Consider the following 22,142-nt stretch of genomic DNA (forward strand, 5'->3'; position numbering starts at 1 on the left):
AAGAACAAATAGACACCAAAAGACATGTCATGCAAGTGGTGAGAAATGAGAATGGGAAAGAGAGAGCAAGTGAGTGAGTGAGCGAGTGAGAGAGAGAGAGAGAGAGAGAGAGAGAGAGAGAGAGAAAGTGACAGAGAGGGGATCTTTGCCTGCTCCTGTAACTCGCTGCCAACGGCGGGAGTAATCTCATCAGCTCGGAGGAGTGCTGACTCAGCGAGCCCACTAAAGTGCCTTCAGATGAGTGTCATCTCGGAGGAATTCAGCCTCATGTAATGCAAACCAGGTCGAGAGCGGAGAGTGGCAGTGAAATCGCCCATCCCCACACCGCCTTCCCTATGGGAGCCCACGGACATTTACAGCATTACTTATTTACGCTTCTGAATGGGACCGAAGCAGGGGGCTCATTGATATCAGCGTGCTCTGTGAGACCATTGAAAACAATAGCTCAGGCCTGGGGGCTCAATCTTATCCACATCCTTCATCATCATTCTTCAGCAGTGTAAGGTGCAGGGCAGTGATAGATCTGATTGCTGCTCTGTATTTCCTGTTTCTGTGTTCATTGTGTGAGTGGAGAGGAACACGCCTCTCTGTGCTGATATTAATCTGGTGTAATTAATTTGGATGGGAAGAAGTAATGCCCCCTTCTGGTCTCAGAAGAAAGTGCACTTAAACTCTGTATGCTGAGCAAGCTAAACTGAGTGTGCGGTCACTGGCTTTCAACTTAACGATAGAATGATCGTTCAGCGAAATTACTCACTTAAAGAATGAATAAAAATACACGAAAATTACTCCATTATCGAAGCTCTTCATAGAAGCTCTTTCCAATGGTTGGTCTCTCTCTCTCTCTCCCTCTAGTGGAGTCGTACATGAGCTGATCACCGACGAGGTGCGTAGCGCTGAGTTGGCTGTAAGCCATGTATGATGAGATTGAGTAGAATAACTGTTTTATTCTATCCACATTCGCTGGATTTTGAGAAACAGAGCATTTTTATTTTTTGCGAATTTGATAAATAAAAACTTTATACAAAACATCCAACAAAATCATTTCCACTCAGAATGTAAACAAACCGGCGAAATGACAGTAGCAATTTGTGAAAAATGATATAATAATAATTCTTGAAAAATAACAACGATATGTTCTTATCATCAAATACTTTTATTCCATATTTTGTTGGGTTTTTTTGGCATTTTTTGGGGTTTTGTTTTCAAGTAGAGTTTTTATTTCGTCCTCGGTTGGTTTAGCAACACACGCCCTGCCATTTTGTTTTTCTTCTTCTTTAGAGTTTTTTTTTTGGCAGTTGGCAAATCAACTTATAGGTGCATTACCGCTACCAACTGGGCTGGAGCGTGGAAGAGGAGATCTTTTTTTTTTTTTTTTGGGGGGGGGGGGGGGGGGGAACAAACAAACAAAAAAACAAATCCTTTTTTTTAGCTATTTCTATTTCTTTTAAATACTTGATAACAAAGCCACCATTTTGTTTTTCTCTACTCACAGTATATGAGCTGATATCCTAGTAGCAGAGTAGCCAACCAGAGTGCGCGATTGCTCATAACCAGTGAATGTGGATATAACATATATATATATATATGTTATATATGTGTGTGTGTGTATATATATATATACACACACACAGGGCGGCACGGTGGTGTAGTGGTTAGCGCTGTCGCCTCACAGCAAGAAGGTCCTGGGTTCGAGCCCCGGGGCCGGCGAGGGCCTTTCTGTGTGGAGTTTGCATGTTCTCCCCGTGTCCGCGTGGGTTTCCTCCGGGTGCTCCGGTTTCCCCCACAGTCCAAAGACATGCAGGTTAGGTTAACTGGTGACTCTAAATTGACCGTAGGTGTGAATGTGAGTGTGAATGGTTGTCTGTGTCTATGTGTCAGCCCTGTGATGACCTGGCGACTTGTCCAGGGTGTACCCCGCCTTTCGCCCGTAGTCAGCTGGGATAGGCTCCAGCTTGCCTGCGACCCTGTAGAAGGATAAAGCGGCTAGAGATAATGAGAAATGAGATGAGATACACACACACACACAGCTCAAAAATATTAAGTGAACACATAAATCACATACTGGTGCTTGAAGAATGAATTATTCAAGTAGAAAATCTTCGCTGATCTGATCTACACTGTGTAATTTGTTGAGAACAAAATAATGTAACAACAGTCAATGGAAAACAAAATCATTGAGAGCTGGATTCAAAATCACACTGAAAATCTAAGTAAAATTTTAAATCACAGGCTGATACAACTTGTGTGAATTTTATCACGTCAATTCATAATGTGACGCATTAGCATTTATGGCTCCCGCCTCCCTGTATGCACTCCCGACAATGTCTGGGCATGCTCCTGATGAGTTGGTGGATGGTGTCCTGGGGGATCTCCTCCTAGACCTGGATCAGGGCATCAGTGAGCTCGTGGACAGTCTGTGGTGGTACTTGGTGGTGTCAGCTGGACTGATACATAATGTGCCATAGGTGCTCAATTGGATTTAGGTCAGGGGAATGTGAGAGCCAGTCAATGGTATCAATGCTTTCGTCAATCAGGAACTACCTACACAATCTGGCCACATGAGGCCAGGCGTTGTTCTGCACCAAGAGGAACTCAGGGCCCACTGCACCAGCGTAAGGTCTGACAATCGCTCTGAGGATTTCGTCCCGGTACCTAACAGCAGTCAGGGTACCGTAGGCTATGACATGGAGGTCTGTGCGTCCCTCCAAGGACATGCCTCCCCAGACTAACACTGACACACCACCAAACTGGTCATGCTAGATCAGACCTGGGCATTTTACGGCCCGCGGGCCACATCCGGCCCTTTGGTTCATTCTGACCGGCCCGCGTAAGGTTAATTAGAAATTACAAAATAAACATATTTTCTAATTTTACCTCATGCATGGACTGAATGTGCAGTGCTTTTATTTTGAAGTTGTGTTCAACAAAAACGCAATGCGCGCGACATGAACATGACATGAAATCCCACGAAACCTAATCCCGCGATAACTACTTCCGTAATTTGTCCAGACCAACCACAAACTTGTACGTCATCCTTCAAACGGTCCAGCCAATCACATAGTGTGACATCACCAGCAGGCGCCGGAGCCCAAGCCGATCTGTAGATCTGATACCTACACGGCATCATTATTATAATATGATGTATCTTGCTTGATATGTGGAGTAGAAAGACAATATTGTGATGTCTTTACTGTGTTTTGGGGTGAATGTGACTGAAAAAAAAATGGTACAAACGTTCACGTTTTGTTAACTATTGTTTTAGGAAATTTGATTGAATAAATGACATTTATTGTAAGGCAACCTCGTTTTTTCCATACTCTTACCAGTCTTAGCAGCTTGTAAAAACAATGTTATTTACTGCTTTATATAAAGAAATACAATTAATATTATGCAGAATTTAGTTCAGCCTTTTGGTCCGGCCCTCCACAAAATTTTCTGTTTCTCATGTGGCCCCATGGAAAAAATAATTGCCCACCCCTGTGCTAGATGATGTTACAGGCAGCATAACGTTCACCACAGCATCCCCAGACTCTTTCATGCCTGTCACATGTGCTCAGTGTGAACTTGCTCTCATCTGTGAAGAGAATGGGGCGCCAGTGGTGGACCTGCCAATTCTGGTGTTCTCTGGTGAATGTCAATTGAGTTGCATGGTGCTGGACTGTGAGCACAGGTCCCACTAGAGGACATTGGGCCCTCATGCCACCCTCATGGAGTCCGTTTCTGACTGTTTGGTCAGAAACATGCACACCAGTAGCCTGCTGGAGGTCATTTTGTAGGGCTCTGGCAGTGCTCCTCCTGTTCCTCCTCATACAAAGGAGCAGATACCAGTCCTGCTGCTGGATTGATGCCCTTCTATGGCCCTGTCCAGCTCTCTTCGTGTAATGGCCGGTCTTATGGTCTCTCCTCCATGTTCTTGAGACTGTGCTGGGAGACAGAGCATACCTTGTTGTGACTGCACATATGAAAGTGTCATCCTGGAGGAGCTGGACTACCTGGGTAACCCAAGTGGGTGGCAGGTACCACCTCATGCTACCAGTAGTGACAAGGACACAAGCAAAACACAAAACTAGACAAGAATCCATCAGAAAGGATAAGGAGAGAGCAATTGTCTGTAGCCACCACATGCAAAACCATTCCTTTTAAAGGGGTTGTCTTGCCTTTGCCTCTCCATTGCACCTGCTGTCACTTTCATTTGCACCAAACCAGGTGAAACTGATTCACAATCACTTGTGCTTCCGAAATGTACAGATTGATATCCCTGAAGTTTAACTGACTTGTTGTTATGCTGTGATGATTACATGTTCCCTTAATATACAGTTAGGCCATAAATATTTGGACAGAGACAACATTTTTCTAATTTTGGTTCTGTACATTACCACAATGAATTTTGAACAAAACAATTCAGATGCAGTTGAAGTTCAGACTTTCAGCTTTAATTCAGTGGGTTGAACAAAATGATTGCATAAAAATGTGAGGAACTAAAGCATTTTTTAAACACAATCCCTTCATTTCAGGGGCTCAAAAGTAATTGGACAAATTAAATAATTGTAAATAAAATGTTCATTTCTAATACTTGGTTGAAAACCCTTTGTTGGCAATGACTGCTTAAAGTCTTGAACTCATGGACATCACCAGATGCTGTGTTTCCTCCTTTTTAATGCTCTGCCAGGCCTTTACTGCAGCGGTTTTCAGTTGCTGTTTGTTTATGGGCCTTTCTGTCTGAAATTTAGTCTTTAACAAGTGAAATGCATGCTCAATTGGGTTGAGATCAGGTGACTGACTTGGCCATTCAAGAATATTCCACTTCTTTGCTTTAATAAACTCCTGGGTTGCTTTGGCTTTATGTTTTGGGTCATTGTCCATCTGTATTATGAAATGCCGACCAATCAGTTTGGCTGGATTTGAGCACACAGTATGTCTCTGAATACCTCAGAATTCATCCGGCTGCTTCTGTCCTGTGTCACATCATCAATAAACACTAGTGACCCAGTGCCACTGGCATCCATGCATGCCCAAGCCATCATACTGCCTCCGCTGTGTTTTACAGATGATGTGCTATGCTTTGGATCATGAGCTGTACCACGACTTTGCCATAATTTTTCCTTTCCATCATTCTGGTAGAGGTTGAGCTTGGTTTCATCTGTCCAAAGAGTGTTCTTCCAGAACTGTGCTGGCTTTTTTTAGATGTTTTTTTTTTAGCAAAGTCCAATCTAGCCTTTTTATTCTTGAGGCTTATGAGTGGCTTGCACCGTGCAGTGAACCCTCTGTATTTACAACCCCGATTCCAAAAAAGTTGGGACAAAGTACAAACTGTAAACAAAAACAGAATGCAATAATTTACAAATCTCAAAAACTGTATTCACAATAGAACATAGACAACATATCAAATGTCGAAAGTGAGACATTTTGAAATTTCATGCCAAATATTGGCTCATTTGAAATTTCATGACAGCAACACATCTCAGAAAAGTTGGGACAGGGGCAATAAGAGGCTGGAAAAGTTAAAGGTACAAAAAAGGAACAGCTGGAGGACCAAATTGCAACTCATTAGGTCAATTGGCAATAGGTCATTAACATGACTGGGTATAAAAAGAGCATCTTGGAGTGGCAGCGGCTCTCAGAAGTAAAGATGGGAAGAGGATCACCAATCCCCCTAATTCTGCGCCGACAAATAGTGGCGCAATATCAGAAAGGAGTTCGACAGTATAAAATCGCAAAGAGTTTGAACATATCATCATCTACAGTGCATAATATCATCAAAAGATTCAGAGAATCTGGAAGAATCTCTGTGCATAAGGGTCAAGGCTGGAAAACCATACTGGGTGCCCGTGATCTTCGGGCCCTTAGACGACACTGCATCACATACAGGCATGCTTCTGTATTGGAAATCACAAAATGGGCTCAGGAATATTTCCAGAGAATATTATCTGTGAACACAATTCACCATGCCATCCGCCGTTGCCAGCTAAAACTCTATAGTTCAAAGAAGAAGCCGTATCTAAACACGATCCAGAAGCGCAGACGTCTTCTCTGGGCCAAGGCTCATTTAAAATGGACTGTGGCAAAGTGGAAAACTGTTCTGTGGTCAGACGAATCAAAATTTGAAGTTCTTTATGGAAATCAGGGACGCCGTGTCATTCGGACTAAAGAGGAGAAGGACGACCCGAGTTGTTATCAGCGCTCAGTTCAGAAGCCTGCATCTCTGATGGTATGGGGTTGCATTAGTGCATGTGGCATGGGCAGCTTACACATCTGGAAAGACACCATCAATGCTGAAAGGTATATCCAGGTTCTAGAGCAACATATGCTCCCATCCAGACGACGTCTCTTTCAGGGAAGACCTTGCATTTTCCAACATGACAATGCCAAACCACATACTGCATCAATTACAGCATCATGGCTGTGTAGAAGAAGGGTCCGGGTACTGAACTGGCCAGCCTGCAGTCCAGATCTTTCACCCATAGAAAACATTTGGCGCATCATAAAACGGAAGATATGACAAAAAAGACCTAAGGCAGTTGAGCAACTAGAATCTTACATTAGACAAGAATGGGTTAACATTCTTATCCCTAAACTTGAGCAACTTGCCTCCTCAGTCCCCAGACGTTTACAGACTGTTGTAAAGAGAAAAGGGGATGTCTCACAGTGGGAAACACGCCTTGTCCCAACTTTTTTGAGATGTGTTGTTGTCATGAAATTTAAAATCACCAAATGTTTCTCTTTAAATGATACATTTTCTCAGTTTAAACATTTGATATGTCATCTATGTTCTATTCTGAATAAAATATGGAATTTTGAAACTTCCACATCACTGCATTCCGTTTTTATTTACAATTTGTACTTTGTCCCAACTTTTTTTGAATCAGGGTTGTACATTCATGCAGTCTTCTCTTTATGGTAGATTTGGATATTGATACGCCTACTTCCTGGAGAGTGTTGTTCACTTGTTTGGCTGTTGTGAAGGAGTTTCTCTTCACCATGGAAATTATTCTGCGATCATCCACCACTGTTGTCTTCTGTGGGCATCCAGGTCTTTTTGCACTGATGGGTTCACCAGTGCTTTCTTTCTTTCTTTCTTTCTTTCTTTCTTTCTTTCTTTCTTTCTTTCTTTCTCAGGATGTACCAAACTGTAGATTTTGCCACTCCTAATATTGTAGCAATTTCTCGGATGGTTTTTTCTGTTTTTGCAGCTTAAGGATGGCTTGTTTCACCTGCATGGAGAGCTCCTTTGACCGCATGTTTTCTTCACAGCAAAATCTTCCAAATGCAAGCACCACACCTCAAATCAACTCCAGGCCTTTTATCTGCTTAATTGAGAATGACATAATGAAGGAATTTCCCACACCTGCCCATGAAATAGCCTTTGAGTCAACTGTCCAATTACTTTTGGTCCCTTTAAAAACAGGGTGGCACATGTTAAGGAGCTGAAACTCCTAAACCCTTCATCCAATTTTAATGTGGATACCCTCAAATGAAAGCTGAAAGTCTGGACTTTATGTCCATGTCCATTATATAACTATAACCTGAATATGTTTCAGTAAACAGGTAAAAAAAGAAAATTTGTGTCAGTGTCCAAATATATATGGACCTAACTGTATATATATATATATATATATATATATATATATATATATTTAGAGAGAGAGATTATTTTCACATAAGAACAAAAAACAAAACACAAAGTACATAGAGCTGACACAGACACACACACACACACAGAGTATAAAAGTTTATATCTCTCCTGAACTCTAATATTTATAGTCAGTAAATTAATTCAGGAGTTCTTCTCCCGGAGTCCGTCCTGTGTGTGCCTGAGTGCATGGTTAAGTCACATTGTGATGCCGATCTCCTCTCTACATCTCACACTCAATTCCCCTGTGCTTTCTGATTAAAAACACTGCGTCTTATCAGCACAGCATCTTCATCGGGGTCATGCTGCAGTCCACGCACATACTATGTGCAATTAACATCAGGATACATCTGTGCGACTGTGTGTGGTTGTGTACGTGTGTGAAAAAGAGTCATTTGTCAGTGAAAAAGGCAGGGCTGCTGGTGGTGTCTTTCAAAAGAAAATAGTAAAAAGTTTAAAAGTCAGCTTGGCCATAAACCTGTCTCTGTTACTATGACAATTTTTGGAGAGAGAGCAAGAGAGAGAGAGAGTGAGAGAGAGAGAGAGAGAGAGAGAGAGAGAGAGAGAGAGTGAATGAATGCATGTGGAAGCCTTTGTTGGATTACAAGAGCACAGGCAGTGTAGGGGCAAAAGTGGGGGTCTGCTTGAATTGGGTTGGGATAGGAGTGTATTTGTGTGTGTTCACACTACTTTGACCTCTCATGCCAGTTTCTCTGAAGCCCAATGCCAATAGTGCTGCCACCATCCCTCCACACTCCACCCTATCCCTCCACCCTCTTTCTCCCCATCTCTCTCTCATCACCCCCACCCATCTCTCTCTCTCTCTCTCTCTCTCTCTCATCACCCCCACCCATCTCTCTCTCTCTCTCTCTTTGGGCCTGGTTACCACAGCCTGTCTGTGGGGAATGTTTACAGTCCCACTCTCAACACTCTCACGTCTGCCCATTTCTCTTTCTCTTTCTTTTGCCCCCTGCTCTGGATGCCAGTGGTAATTTTTTCCCCATCACACCAGGGCACTTTGCTCCAGCCAGTGCTCAATTTGTGGAGTGTAGGGTTAAAAAAAAAAAGGCAAAAATAATCCCCTTGTAAAATCCCCATCTCTGTCTTTGGATTAAAGTTATGTAATGTCCATATGTAAGATTTACACATCACAGTGACTTGGATTGGGCTGTCTGGAGCGTGTAGATTATTGAATTATTTAAATGAATTTAATTATACTATATTGTATAAATGAGGCTGTTGGATTCGCATGCTGGCTTGCTAGCTAACCTAATTCACTGGCTCATGCGGGCTTTTCTTGTTCAGTCAAATCAGTTCCATGATTTGACCCAATGGGTATTATATAGTATAACTAAACCCTGTAGATGAGTCAGTATAGTGTCCTCATTATGGTTGCTTACACTCTCTTTTTCTCATGTATGGAGCTTCTAACCACTTTTAATATTTACACTTCAATGCAATCATCTTGCCAAAGAGGCACTCATTGAGATAATCATTTGTTGTGGGGAAAAATGGCACTGCCTTTCAGAGCTGGCTTGAGACCAGCTTTGTGTCTGGTTTGCTGTTATAAAAGGAGCCGGTGGGTGTTAATGCAAAGCAGGGGGTCTCAAACTATTTGCAACCTTTTGCAGTGTAAAAAAAAAAAAATAATAAAAAATTAAAAAAAATCACAAAGCCCCTTATGATCACAGACTAATTTAATGAATAAGTGTAGATTCAAAACATTTTGTAACTGCAATTAAATTGCAGATATTACAGAGCGTTCCACAAGTCCAGCATCATAGCGTTAATGTATTTTAAAGTATTTTTCCAGATCATGATGTATCTAAGCAAGGAATAACAAATCCACATAATTCTACTTATTTGTGTATTAAAAATAAAAACTGTGGACACACTGAGCATGTTCCTTAAATAAAAGCTTTTGTTTTGCTGTTTCTTATTTTTCTCCAATGATGCTGGACACTATATATACACGTTTTGCATTTTCAATTAGGATAAAGGAACAATTTCTGTACGAAACACATTATGGTGGCATTATTTCAAACCCTAATTCAATTTACCAATTAGGATTATAACTACAACTTATCATAATGAGACCTATGCCACAATAATAGTTGTTGTTCTGTTGAGCATTTCCTTAGTAGTTGAGACTTCTGGAGATCCCCAGACCCCATGTATTACCATGCACAAAATTTATTGATAAAAAAAGAAAAAAAAAAAGAAAAAAAAAACCCTTTGACCCAAAGCTAAGAAGAAAGAACGGAGAACACAAAACTCCGGAAAAAAACTCCTAACTTCTTCTTCATTAGAGAGATATTAGCACTGTAGACTTTTTCAAAGTGATCCCTCAGAGCACTAAGCAAAACTAAAGACGAAGTGAGGAGAGCAGACCAAATGACCCTACATGTGTGTCTGTTTGTATTAAGTGAGATGGGAACATGGGGGTGTAACAATCAAACCCACACCCCCCCACATAGACAAACACAGAGGAGGCTTTGGTAATGAATAATGTTGGATTAGCTGAGTGAGCTAGCATGCAGAGACGCACAGAGTGAAAAAGAGGCTTAGTCTCCTTCCTGCCACCTGAGAGAGAAAGAGAGGCAAAGAGAGGGATGGTGGGAAGGGAAATTAATAAATCCAAACAATACATAATAATACCCCTCCCTCCTCCACTGTCTGGTATGACAAACACCTGCCCCCATTCTTCTCTGAGAAGTGCGTTTCGCTCTCTGTGACGGAGTCGATAAATCGACACAAGGGCCGCAGCAAGCCTGGACACACCACTACCAACACAGAGCAGGACCAACACACACACACACACACACACACACACACACACACACACACACACTAAAGCAATTCCAACCTCATACATACTGCTATCATGGCTCCTAAAGGATTTTGGTGAGTGAGACTGAGACACACGCCCAGTTAGTGTTCCCGAAGTTAAGTGTGTTGGCTGAATATGGAGGGAAGGCTTTTCATAAAAGCAACACTATTTTGACCACAGGTCCATTAAAGAAGGTTTCAGCAGCTCCAAAGGGCAGCAGAACACAAGAGTTGCTTTGTCTGTGCAGGAAAGTATTACATGAGGGTGATGATAGCAGGTAATGGATGAAATAATAATCAAAAATATTTTAAATTAATGCTGAAATCCCAATTAGTTATCAAAAGCTAAAATGTCATTTTCTTTCACTTTGCCTATTTTACATCCATCCATTATCTCTAGCCGCTTTATCCTGTTCTACAGGGTCACGGGCAAGCTGGAGCCTATCCCAGCTGACTATGGGCGAAAGGCGGGGTACACCCTGGACAAGTCTCCAGGTCATCACAGGGCTGACACATAGACACAGACAACCATTCACACTCACATTCACACCTACGGTCAATTTAGAGTCACCAGTTAACCTAACCTGCATGTCTTTGGACTGTGGGGGAAACCGGAGCACCCGGAGGAAACCCACGCGGACACGGGGAGAACATGCAAACTCCACACAGAAAGGCCCTCGCCGGCCGCTGGGCTCGAACCCAGGACCTTCTTGCTGTGAGGCGACAGTGCTAACCACTACACCACCGTGCCGCCCCCCTGTTTTACATGCAAACATTTTAATCAATTCCAATGAAGTTATGAAAATGCGACTGCAGATTCACAAACAAGTGTTGAAAAGCACTATGTTCACAGTCTGTTTCCTTTCGCTCTGCACATGCAACCTGAATGAAATTCATGCACAGGAAAGGAACGATATTTAGTATTTGACAACCGTACCAAGTTAGCAAGTCTAAGAATGTAAAACAGCACTAGCTTTAGTTTGACACGTCAGCCAAGTTTCCATGTTGCATTCGGTTTAACTCAGAACTGGAAGGTTAGAACCGCATCATTTTCGGCCACTTTGTGTTTGAGCTACAAAGTGGGGAAAAAAGATGGATGCCTTCATGTTTGTCTTTTGTTAGCAAGCGAACTGTGATGAGTGATGTATATTTACCACCTTAAAACTGTAGTCAATGTTATAGATTGAACAAGCTAATATGTCTGTATGTTGATTGCTCTAATCCAGTACTAGTATATACATTATAGCTCATTTAAACAAAACAAAAAAGAACTGCTACTGCTACTCTTGATGCAGCTGTGATGATTTGGTGTCATGTTCTGAACTCATATGGTTGAGGAGGCCATACTGACTTCTGATTTGAAAGGGCAGTTTCTTTGTTTTTTCTTTGTTGGAGGTCAGAAAATCAGAGTTACAAGTTTCAGTCAAATGCATCAACTAAAACATATTCCAGATGAATCCATATCATTAAGCATTGAAACGTTAAAGGTGCCCTTCCACCAAAAACGTTTAATATTGGCTCTTTTTGAAATACCATAGTTCACTCCGAGTTGCATATGCATGCTGCATGTGAAAATGTAATTCTACCCCCATTCCCTGTATTAGCTTATGAAAGAAAATAGTCGGAAAAACGAGCGAATCTGAAAAAGCCCTACGAACTTACGTAAGTTCGAAAATTAGTAGTCATGGCCTCGCCCACCTTGACTTGCAACCGCCCACGGGAAGAAAGTTCGGATTTAAGCGCGAGGAGAGATAGCAGAGCCCATCTCGTCAGTAGCTAATGAAGAGGACCTAACAGCAAGTTGAAAACATGGCTGAACAAGTTCATGCCTGTGTTATTTGTGGCAGTAACACATCAACGTTGCATTTCTTGCCCAAGATAGAAGAGCTGAAGAAGAAATGGTTGGAATTTATCTTTGGAACACCACCAGCGAAGTATAATGCAGCGTTAGTACTGTGTTCTGATCATTTCAACCACAGTGACTTTTCAAACTTTGGTGCCTTCAGTAGTGGTTTTGCTTCGAGGTTGTTTTTAATCCCTGGATCTGTACCGTCAAGACGATCGACCACCAGCTCACAAGCTGTAAGTAAAACATGAACTTTTTGTTCGAAGGTTTTTGTTACAAAATAGCGTGTTCATATTCTCCACGGGGCGGCACGGTGGTGTAGTGGTTAGCGCTGTCGCCTCACAGCAAGAAGGTCCTGGGTTCGAGCCCCGGGGCCGGCGAGGGCCTTTCTGTGTGGAGTTTGCATGTTCTCCCTGTGTCCGCGTGGGTTTCCTCCGGGTGCTCCGGTTTCCCCCACAGTCCAAAGACATGCAGGTTAGGTTAACTGGTGACTCTAAATTGACCGTAGGTGTGAATGTGAGTGTGAATGGTTGTCTGTGTCTATGTGTCAGCCCTGTGATGACCTGGCGACTTGTCCAGGGTGTACCCCGCCTTTCGCCCATAGTCAGCTGGGATAGGCTCCAGCTTGCCTGCGACCCTGTAGAAGGATAAAGCGGCTAGAGATAATGAGATGAGATGAGATGAGATATTCTCCACGTTAGCATGCATGACATGGTCACAAGCAAGGCAGGGATAAGTTTTTTCCACTTTTCGGCGGATTTCCGCTTTTCCTGAGTAAAAACCGACCTTTTTATATTATGCCAAATCCGTTGAGAATTTTTTTTTTGTTAATTTCGGGGGATTAGGGTATGTTCCTTCATCTCATCTCATTATCTCTAGCCGCTTTATCCTGTTCTACAGGGTTGCAGGCAAGCTGGAGCCTATCCCAGCTGACTACGGGCGAAAGGCGGGGTACACCCTGGACAAGTCGCCAGGTCATCACAGGGCTGACACATAGACACAGACAACCATTCACACTCACATTCACACCTACGGTCAATTTAGAGTCACCAGTTAACCTAACCTGCATGTCTTTGGACTGTGGCGGAAACCGGAGCACCCAGAGGAAACCCACGTGGACACGGGGAGAACATGCAAACTCCGCACAGAAAGGCCCTCGCCGGCCACGGGGCTTGAACCCGGACCTTCTTGCTGTGAGGTGACAGCGCTAACCACTACACCACCGTGCCGCCTTCCTTCCTTCATGCTGTTCAAACTTTATTAACTCCAACGATGTTTACACATTATTTGTAAGTCGCCATCTTTAGTCTCGTTTAAATCTCGTTGAATGTGATGTAAAATTTGTGTTATCTACATTGTTATTGGTCAAAACATCGATGTTGAGACCATAATAGCCAATCAAAACAGTTTTTACAAAGACACCCACATCCGCTTGTTCTGACCCACTGGAGGTAGCACTGGAGGTGCTGTTAGCCAATCAGAGGGAACACGTTTACATGTCATGATTATTAATGAGTAAGAGCTGAAATCCTGTCGTTCTCCCACCACCCACTCCTCCACCAAACTAGAACAGCCTGAAACAGGAGAACCACAGCATTTTTTCACCAAAATGGCTCACAGGGCATTCATTCATACTAGAAACCACCGCACAATTAATGAAAAAACGATGCAATGAGACCTTTAACCAATGTTTGTCAAAGTGCATTGTGATGCAAATATGCAGAATGTCTGTAACAACTGTGAAAATATGTCACATCTCAATCCATTGCTGATCTTGAAGGCAGCTCAACTCATTATATCGTTGAGATTGTTTACCGCCTGCATGCAGTCATTTTTGCTCTCATTTTTTCTTTGTATTTAACAACCTTTGTGAGGTTTTGCCAATTTCCTATGCATTCCTCAGCATAACATTTCTGTTGATCTTTAATGGTTTTGACTTTTTTGCCCTTTCTTTAGGAGTTTGATTACCCTGTATTGCTCTGATTACCTGATTGATTGACCGCTGCCTGACTACTTTTACATTTTTTGTCTGCTGATTTTGATCTGAGTAACATATGCACGTGTATGCATTTTTTCAAGTAATACGGATTGATATACAGTACAGAGCGAACAGAGAGGAAAGACTAAACCTGTAGATAAGCAGCTACAGCTGGACACAACCTGTGAACTCTCACCATAGTTTAACACTGCGTGCAGCTCATAATACTCTAATTGTCATGTGTTAGAAAGTTAGGAACAGATGCAAGTGCTCGACTCACGCTAGAGCTGGAATGTCGCTTACGTGTAAAATACGTGTGTGTGTGGGTGGGTGGGGGGAGAGATAGTATGTGTATGCGTGTGTGTGTGTGTGTACTCACCTGAGGCTGCTGAGGGATATTTACAAAGCTGGGGTCTCTGGGGCCTACACTGACAAAGCGCTGGGCAGGGGACGTGCTTGGTGTGGAGTAGGCTGGGGGGGTGGGCAACACACACACGCACAGAGAGAGAGAGAGAGAGAGAACATCAATACAAGAGCTGAGGGCCTGGACTCTGGGTGAAGTTAGGATAGTGCTGCTGCAGGGCTTTAACACATACAGAGCATGATTCAGAGCATTACTGACGTACTGTAAGGGATACACACACATACACTCACATGCACACAGACGCTCAAGTAGCATAAACCCCTTTACATGTATTCTTGAACCCTTTAGAGCTGCACTGTATGTGATTTGAAATTGAATTAATAAATAAAGCATGTTTTCTTTTGAACAGGTTTTATGATGACAGATTAGAAACACATATGGAAAAAAAATGAACTGAAGCCTTGGTTATGATCCAGGATTTCATTTATATGTTTAGGCATGTTTTCTTTCCAATTCTGTTTCATCTAGTTTATCCTCAAGCTCTGTTAACAAAATGGAGTTATTGTAAGAAACTAAACTGCTACATCTCCTACAGGGATATTTATTCTTAACCTCCTGCGTGTGATGCTAGTTTAGTAAGTGATACACAGTATATTCACGGCTTTAGTTAAGTTCATTTTGCATGTAAAAAAACTGTCACTGGGGCATGGTATACTAATACATGTAACTGTATTTGCCTTTATAGTGATGTAGAACAAGTGTAAAAAACTCCAGTGGGATCTGTAATAATGGGAAACCCTTCTGATGTCATAAAGCAGGTTGTATGAGTGATGAGAGGAGTCATACTCTTTTCATCATGCTCCCTGCACCTCTCTGTGAGTAACTTACTTGGCGAGGTGGGCGAGGTGCCCCCTCCCTCAGCTGTGGTGGAGGGAGGTTTGGAGTCTGGCACAGGCAGTGGCACAGGTCGCGCCATGGGCGGGGGCGGCGGTGGGGGCAACATGGGCGTGGGCAAAAATGGGTTGTGAACTTTCCCTTGACTGCTGCCATTGGGCTGTGAGAACAAAAAGAGAGAAGAAATCAAAAACTCCTGACAACCAACTTGTACCTCCTCAGGTTATATATTTGTCAGCACACACACACACACACACACACACACACACACACACACACACACACACACACACACACATCCCAGGCCAGCAGGCATAACAACAAAGTCTTAATTCCATGCACAAACCACAAATCTAACACAATCCATGTGTGTGTGTGTGTGTGTGTGTGTGTGTCTGTGTGTGTGCACGTCAGAAGCATCGGTGAGACAGTGCTCAGCAATTTTCCACCGCTCCTGGTCATAAAGAATTCTGCTGCTCTGCGCACTTTGGCGTCTATAATCTATTACCAAAGCAGCACGCTGCCTCTCCCCACAGTCAGGGCCACGCCAGGTCATTTTCACACGGGGACCAGATTTATCACCGCACACACCCACCATCCACGCACACCAAGAGGATGTGTCAGAGAACACCAAGCACGTCACGATAGATCAGCTTCAGGTGTCTCAAGGGCTTCAGTGACTCTCCTTTAATTAAGGGATAATTCTACATAATTGACAAATCGGGAGATGTCGCTGACTGGTGAACAGCAAGAATAATTGTGTTAATTAAAAAATTTTTAAAAATGCGCAAATAAGTGTTTTGTGATTAATAAATGCATTAATTATTAATTAAAATGGATAACAAATAGCTTACACATCGGAAGCCATTATCATTGCTAATTAAGCGTGACATGTCAGTCACTGTGTGCTTCAGCCTCAAGCCTTGTTTTTTTTTTTTTCCTTAAAGCTCGCATAGCAGAGACACCATCCAGCCACCGTCTGTATGATCAGCGCTGAATTACAGAATAGTGATACTGTGTGAACTGAAGCCTTACAGACTTTGCTGTGTGTTTTGTGTCTGTGTGTGTGCACATGATCACACACTCTTCCATGCAGAGACAGATTTCAGTCAGAAAGTGTAAATGAAGTGCGGGGTGCAGGCATCCGTGCTCGGTATTGATTCAGCGTCTAGACGCAAATATATCAACTATCCATCTGCAGACATGCAGTCAAGTCTGTTTCCAGCAAGTCAGCCCTCACTGCGGAGGCTCAGAGCACAATCTTTTTCATACACATACGTTCTTAATGATTATACAAACACCTACACAAATCATACACATGACTTGCATTGCACTTTCATGTTTGTTTGTTTAAGATCAAATAGTAATGCGTGTACAATTGAAGGTACGAAGAGCCTGTTAAGACTGTATTTATTTTTTTCTGTTTAACATCATTAGTACATTTAATAAGGTTCCTATAAAAATGGATAGAAATGTTGTTATGGTCTTTTCTTTGTCCCTAATCAATGAGTTTGTCCATTTCTTTAATCGTTTTGAGCTTTCGGTTGTTGATTGTTTTTACACGTTGTTGGATTTCTGGCAAATTGGAAAGGGTTGCTGTGTTTGCCTGAGGCCAGTTACAGTACGTTATATGAAATCGAGCAACTTGTTTAGATTTACTTGCATACACCAATAAATATAACTGTGTTTCATGAGAATACATTTACAAGCCTTGGACCAAGAAAAGCAACTAATATGTGATGGTTGAGGTTTTTTTTTTTTTACATCACTGAACTCATCCATAAATGCACAATAATGTGTCTGTTTTCTAAAGTGTATTGACACTGACTTTATCAGTAATTTAGAATTATAATACTTACACAGTAGCCTATAAACAATGTGCATTTACTGTTTGTCTAAAAAACCTGAGGGCATAACACACAGCCATAAAGGACTGGTGTGCCTATGGACGCCCTGTCGGCACACTTTAGTGGGGTGTATGGATGTAAAATGCTCCTTACGTTCAGGAAGCCCACCTGTCCAGCTTGCTGACCACTGTCAGGGCAGACAAGTTGGACAAACTCCTTGAGCGTCTCCTGCGGGTGGTAACGGATGGCGGGGTGGGAGAAGTAGGAGCCGGGCTGCTGGATGATTGGAGACGTCGGGAAATGAAGACTTGACGGCGTAGCGTGAGGACTCGCTAGAGAGAGAGAGAAAGACAGTGAGAGAGAGAGTTGTTCAGTTAGAAAGGGGGGGAAAGGGAGAAAAGGGCAGATCCATTGGGTGTAAAGCTATGATGTAAAGGCTGCAGGTGCACACACTATGGAAAGTGAGACCACAGAAGGATCAGGATACATGCACATGGACACACACACACACACACACACACACAGATATGAGGTGACATACTGAGAAGCTGCTGTTATACACAAACACGGATCAATATTTGCACACCCCGTTGAGCCAGTGACAACTCGCACAACACACAAGCACTTCATGCACCTGCTCTTAACGATGACAAGACGCTCCTGGCAAATACATAATTTATGTCGACAGCACTCTGAATATCAACACAGCTAATTCAACACACATATGAACAGAACCCCTGGAGAATGCTAACTACTGTGTGGTTCTTCCAGTGCTGAGCAAACATTCACCAGCAAACCTCGTGCAGCCTCCACAACCTCACAAACATCTCTGTTACGCGTTATTAGCCAGAAAGTTAAAGACATCATTCTACAAAAAGGCACAGCCTTCGTACTGGTAAAACAAACTGCCTTCTCTATACAGGCAACAAACATTCCTGAAAAATGCTAAGCTATGATATGTTTCAATGAAATGGTTGAAGTGTTGTGATGAGACATTTCATGTATAAGTGTACGTGAACCCTGACTAAATTTACCGGTATACTGTAGTATATCTTGGTCTCAGAAGGTAATAGTTTGTCTTTTTTAAACTTTCAGCCAACAACAACAAAAAAAACCCTATAAATTTATTCGGTTGAATTGTCAAATCTGATTGGTCAGAAGGTATTGATTAATTTTATACAACAGTACCTCTGATAGTCCCAGCTATCAGAAATCACAGGTTTATTCATGCGCTTGTTCTACTATGTTCTCGTTACTATAGTAACAGCTTACACAAGAAATTGTATGATTGACAATCCACATGGATGGATTTAAAAAAAATGTAATTGCTGATATGCTGAAGTGTCTGTGAAGAGACATTTACTTAACATTTTGAACGGAGTCTCCAGGGTCAGGACTCTGTTATAGTCAAATGGAAATCTGCAAGTTTAAGTTTTCTGAAATAGGAAAGTCTTCAGGATGGAGGTGCTGGTTTCTCACGACCATGACAAGCTACGTTTTTCCCCCTTATTTTTTCAAATGAGAAAAAGAGAGGCTGGTGAGGAAACGACAGTTTTTATTCTATCCACATTCACTGGATATGAGCAATCACACGCTCTGATTAGCTACTCTACTATGAGGCTATCAGCTCATAGTACCATGAGTAGAGAAAAACAAAATAGTGGAGCATGTTGCTGAACCAACCGAGGATGAAATAAAAACTCTATTCGAAAACAAAAAACACAAAAAAGCAACAAAATATGGAATAAAAGTATTTGATAAGAACATATCTTTTTTTATTTTTCAAGAATTATTGCATTTTTCACAAATTGCTAATGTCATTTTGCCAGTCTGTTTACATTCTAAGCAGAAATGATTTTGTCGGACGTTTTATTTATTTATTATTTTATTTAAAATGAAAATGCTCTGTTTCCCAAAATCCAGTGAATGTGGATAGAATAAAACAGTTATTCCACTAAATCTCCTCATACATGGCTTATAGCCAACTCGGTGCTATGCGCCTCGTTGGCTATCAGCTCATGTACGACTCGATTTCGTGGAATAACTGTTAAATAGCTGGAACAACGTAAGTGATATTCGTAACTTGTTTCATGGCTATTCCAGAACATTAAATGCAACTGTAAATAGATAAAAATGATAACGTCATTCATTAAATTAAATAAAAAAAGTAGAGCTGGCAAATACAGTGGTGCTTGAAAGTTTGTGAACCCTTTAGAATTTTCGATATTTCTGCATAAATATGACCTCAAACATCATTAGATTTTCACACAAGTCCTAAAAGTAGATAAAGAGAACCCAATTAAACAAATAAGACAAAAATATGATACTTGGCCATTTATTTATTGAGGAAAATGATCCAATATTACATATCTGTGAGTGGCAAAAGTATGGGAACCTTTGCTTTCAGTATCTGGTGTGACCCCCTTGTGCAGCAATAACTGCAACTAAACGTTTCTGGTAACTGTTGATCAGTCCTGCACACCGGCTTGGAGGAATTTTAGCCCATTCCTCCGTACAGAACAGCTTCAGCTCTGGGATGTTGGTGGGTTTCCTCACATGAACTGCTCACTTTAGGTCCTTCCACAACATTTCGATTGGATTAAGGTCAGGACTTTGACTTGGCCATTCCAAAACATTAACTTTATTCTTCTTTAACCATTCTTTGGTAGAACGACTTGTTTGCTTAGGGTCGTCATCTTGCTGCATGACCCACCTTCTCTTGAGATTCAGTTCATGTTCAGATGCCCTGACATTTTCCTTTAGAATTAACTGGTATAATTCAGAATTCATTGTTCCAACAATGATGGCAAGCCGTCCTGGCCCAGATGCAGCAAAACAGGCCCAAACCATGATACTACCACCACCATGTTTCACTGATGGGATGAGGTTCTTATGCTGGAATGCAGTGTTTTCCTTTCTCCAAACATAACGCTTCTCATTTAAACCAAAAAGTTCTATTTTGGTCTCATCCGTCCACAAAACATTTTTCCAATAACCTTCTGGCTTGTCCACGTGATCTTTAGCAAACTGCAGACGAGCAGCAATGTTCTTTTTGGACAGCAGTGGCTTTCTCCTTGCAGCCCTGCCATGCAAACTATTGTTCAGTGTTCTCCTGATGGTGGACTCATGAACATTAGTCAATGTGAGAGAGGCCTTCAGTTGCTTAGAAGTTACCCTGGGGTCCTTTGTGACCTCGCTGACTATTACACGCCTTGCTCTTGGAGTGATCTTTGTTGGTTGATCACTCCTGGGGAGGGTAACAATGGTCTTGAATTTCCTCCATTTGTACACAATCTGTCTGACTGTGGATTGGTGGAGTCCAAACTCTTTAGAGATGGTTTTGTAACCTTTTCCAGCCTGATGAGCATGAACAACGCTTTTTCTGAGCTCCTCAGAAATCTCCTTTGTTCGTGCCATGATACACTTCCACAAACATGTGTTGTGAAGATCAGACTTTGATAGATCCCTGTTCTTTAAATAAAACAGGGTGCCCACTCACACCTGATTGTCATCCCATTGATTGAAAACACCTGACTCTAATTTCACCTTCAAATTAACTGCTAATCCTAGAGGTTCACATACTTTTGCCACTCACAGATATGTAATATTGGATCATTTTCCTCAATAAATAAATGACCAAGTATGATATTTTTGTCTCATTTGTTTAACTAGGTTCTCTTTATCTACTTTTATGACTTTGTGTGAAAATCTGATGATGTTTTAGGTCATATTCATGCAGAAATATAGAAAATTCTAAAGGGTTCACAAACTTTCAAGCACCACTGTACCTGTGGTATAAGAGGAATAAACATGCAGTTATTAAGAAAATAGTCAACTCCAGGACAGTAACAGTAACTCCGCTTCATGTTGGGTCGCATCACCACCATGTCTCTGATTATTTTATTATAAATTATATTTGATTCTGGCACATATGTTAAAGTAAAGAGTTGAAAACAGTGTGAAAACGAATGCCGGTCTGTGGGAGACGTTTACTTCCAGGCACGAGTGTGCCTTCTGTACCAAGTGTCTAACAGGTACTGTATACCTAATCACTGCTAGTATAGCTAATTAGAACAGAAACATAATAAGTGTAACTATTATAGAGAGATGACAGAGAGGATCACGTGCACTCTCACACCTTTGTAGCTGGCCACTGTGTAAAGCGTCAGGACTGACAGGCCTTTAATGGATCGAGGCTTATCAAGTATTTAATTGTACCCGGCACAATCTAATTAGGTGGCTCTTAATAGAGGTAATATTCAGTTATTGGTTATTAGTATAAAGCCTGGGACGTGTGCAGTGCTGCCTCTTTAAGCCCATGATGTATTGCAGTGAAGTTAATAAGACTCTGCACTCTCTCCCTTTTCCAATCTCTCCTCCGTCCTCCCTGCCCTCTCTCTCCCTCTCCCTCTCTGTCGCCCTCTCTCTCTTGCAGTGGAGATGGTAAGCTGATACTATATAAACATTGTTAAAGCCACAGCTCCCTGCTGCAGTAATTCACTTAGCTTAGGCCGTGATTTATGGTTCTGTCAATAGGGGGTGACTGGGAACTCTGGATGCTTGGGCTGCAGTGTAGCCATTGTATTTACAGTAATAATAGAATGGATTTGCTTTTTCCCCTGCCCTTCCTCATTTTGGGTGATGCTGCATTTCATACTTCCCCTCATTTTTGTGACTCTGTATTTTTCCCATCCTGGAAAAGGAATGCACACTTATTTGAGCGAGGAGGGAAAGGAAAGACAGGAAGAACC

General features: G+C 42.0%; 1 protein-coding gene across 1 annotated transcript in view; it reads right to left on the reverse strand.

Moving 5' to 3' along the window:
* Positions 1-22,142, reverse strand: part of nfia (nuclear factor I/A) — a 207,356-nt gene that overhangs the window by 12,194 nt on the left and 173,020 nt on the right. The window contains exons 8-10 of the mRNA XM_060941338.1: positions 17,545-17,723; positions 15,539-15,704; positions 14,666-14,757 (exon numbers count right to left, since the gene is read on the reverse strand). Of these exons, the coding sequence (XP_060797321.1) occupies positions 14,666-14,757; positions 15,539-15,704; positions 17,545-17,723 (437 nt within the window). The remainder of the gene's footprint in view (positions 1-14,665; positions 14,758-15,538; positions 15,705-17,544; positions 17,724-22,142) is intronic.

This window comes from Neoarius graeffei, chromosome 15, assembly GCF_027579695.1.
Source record: "Neoarius graeffei isolate fNeoGra1 chromosome 15, fNeoGra1.pri, whole genome shotgun sequence".
In the NCBI taxonomy this organism is placed as follows: domain Eukaryota; kingdom Metazoa; phylum Chordata; class Actinopteri; order Siluriformes; family Ariidae; genus Neoarius; species Neoarius graeffei.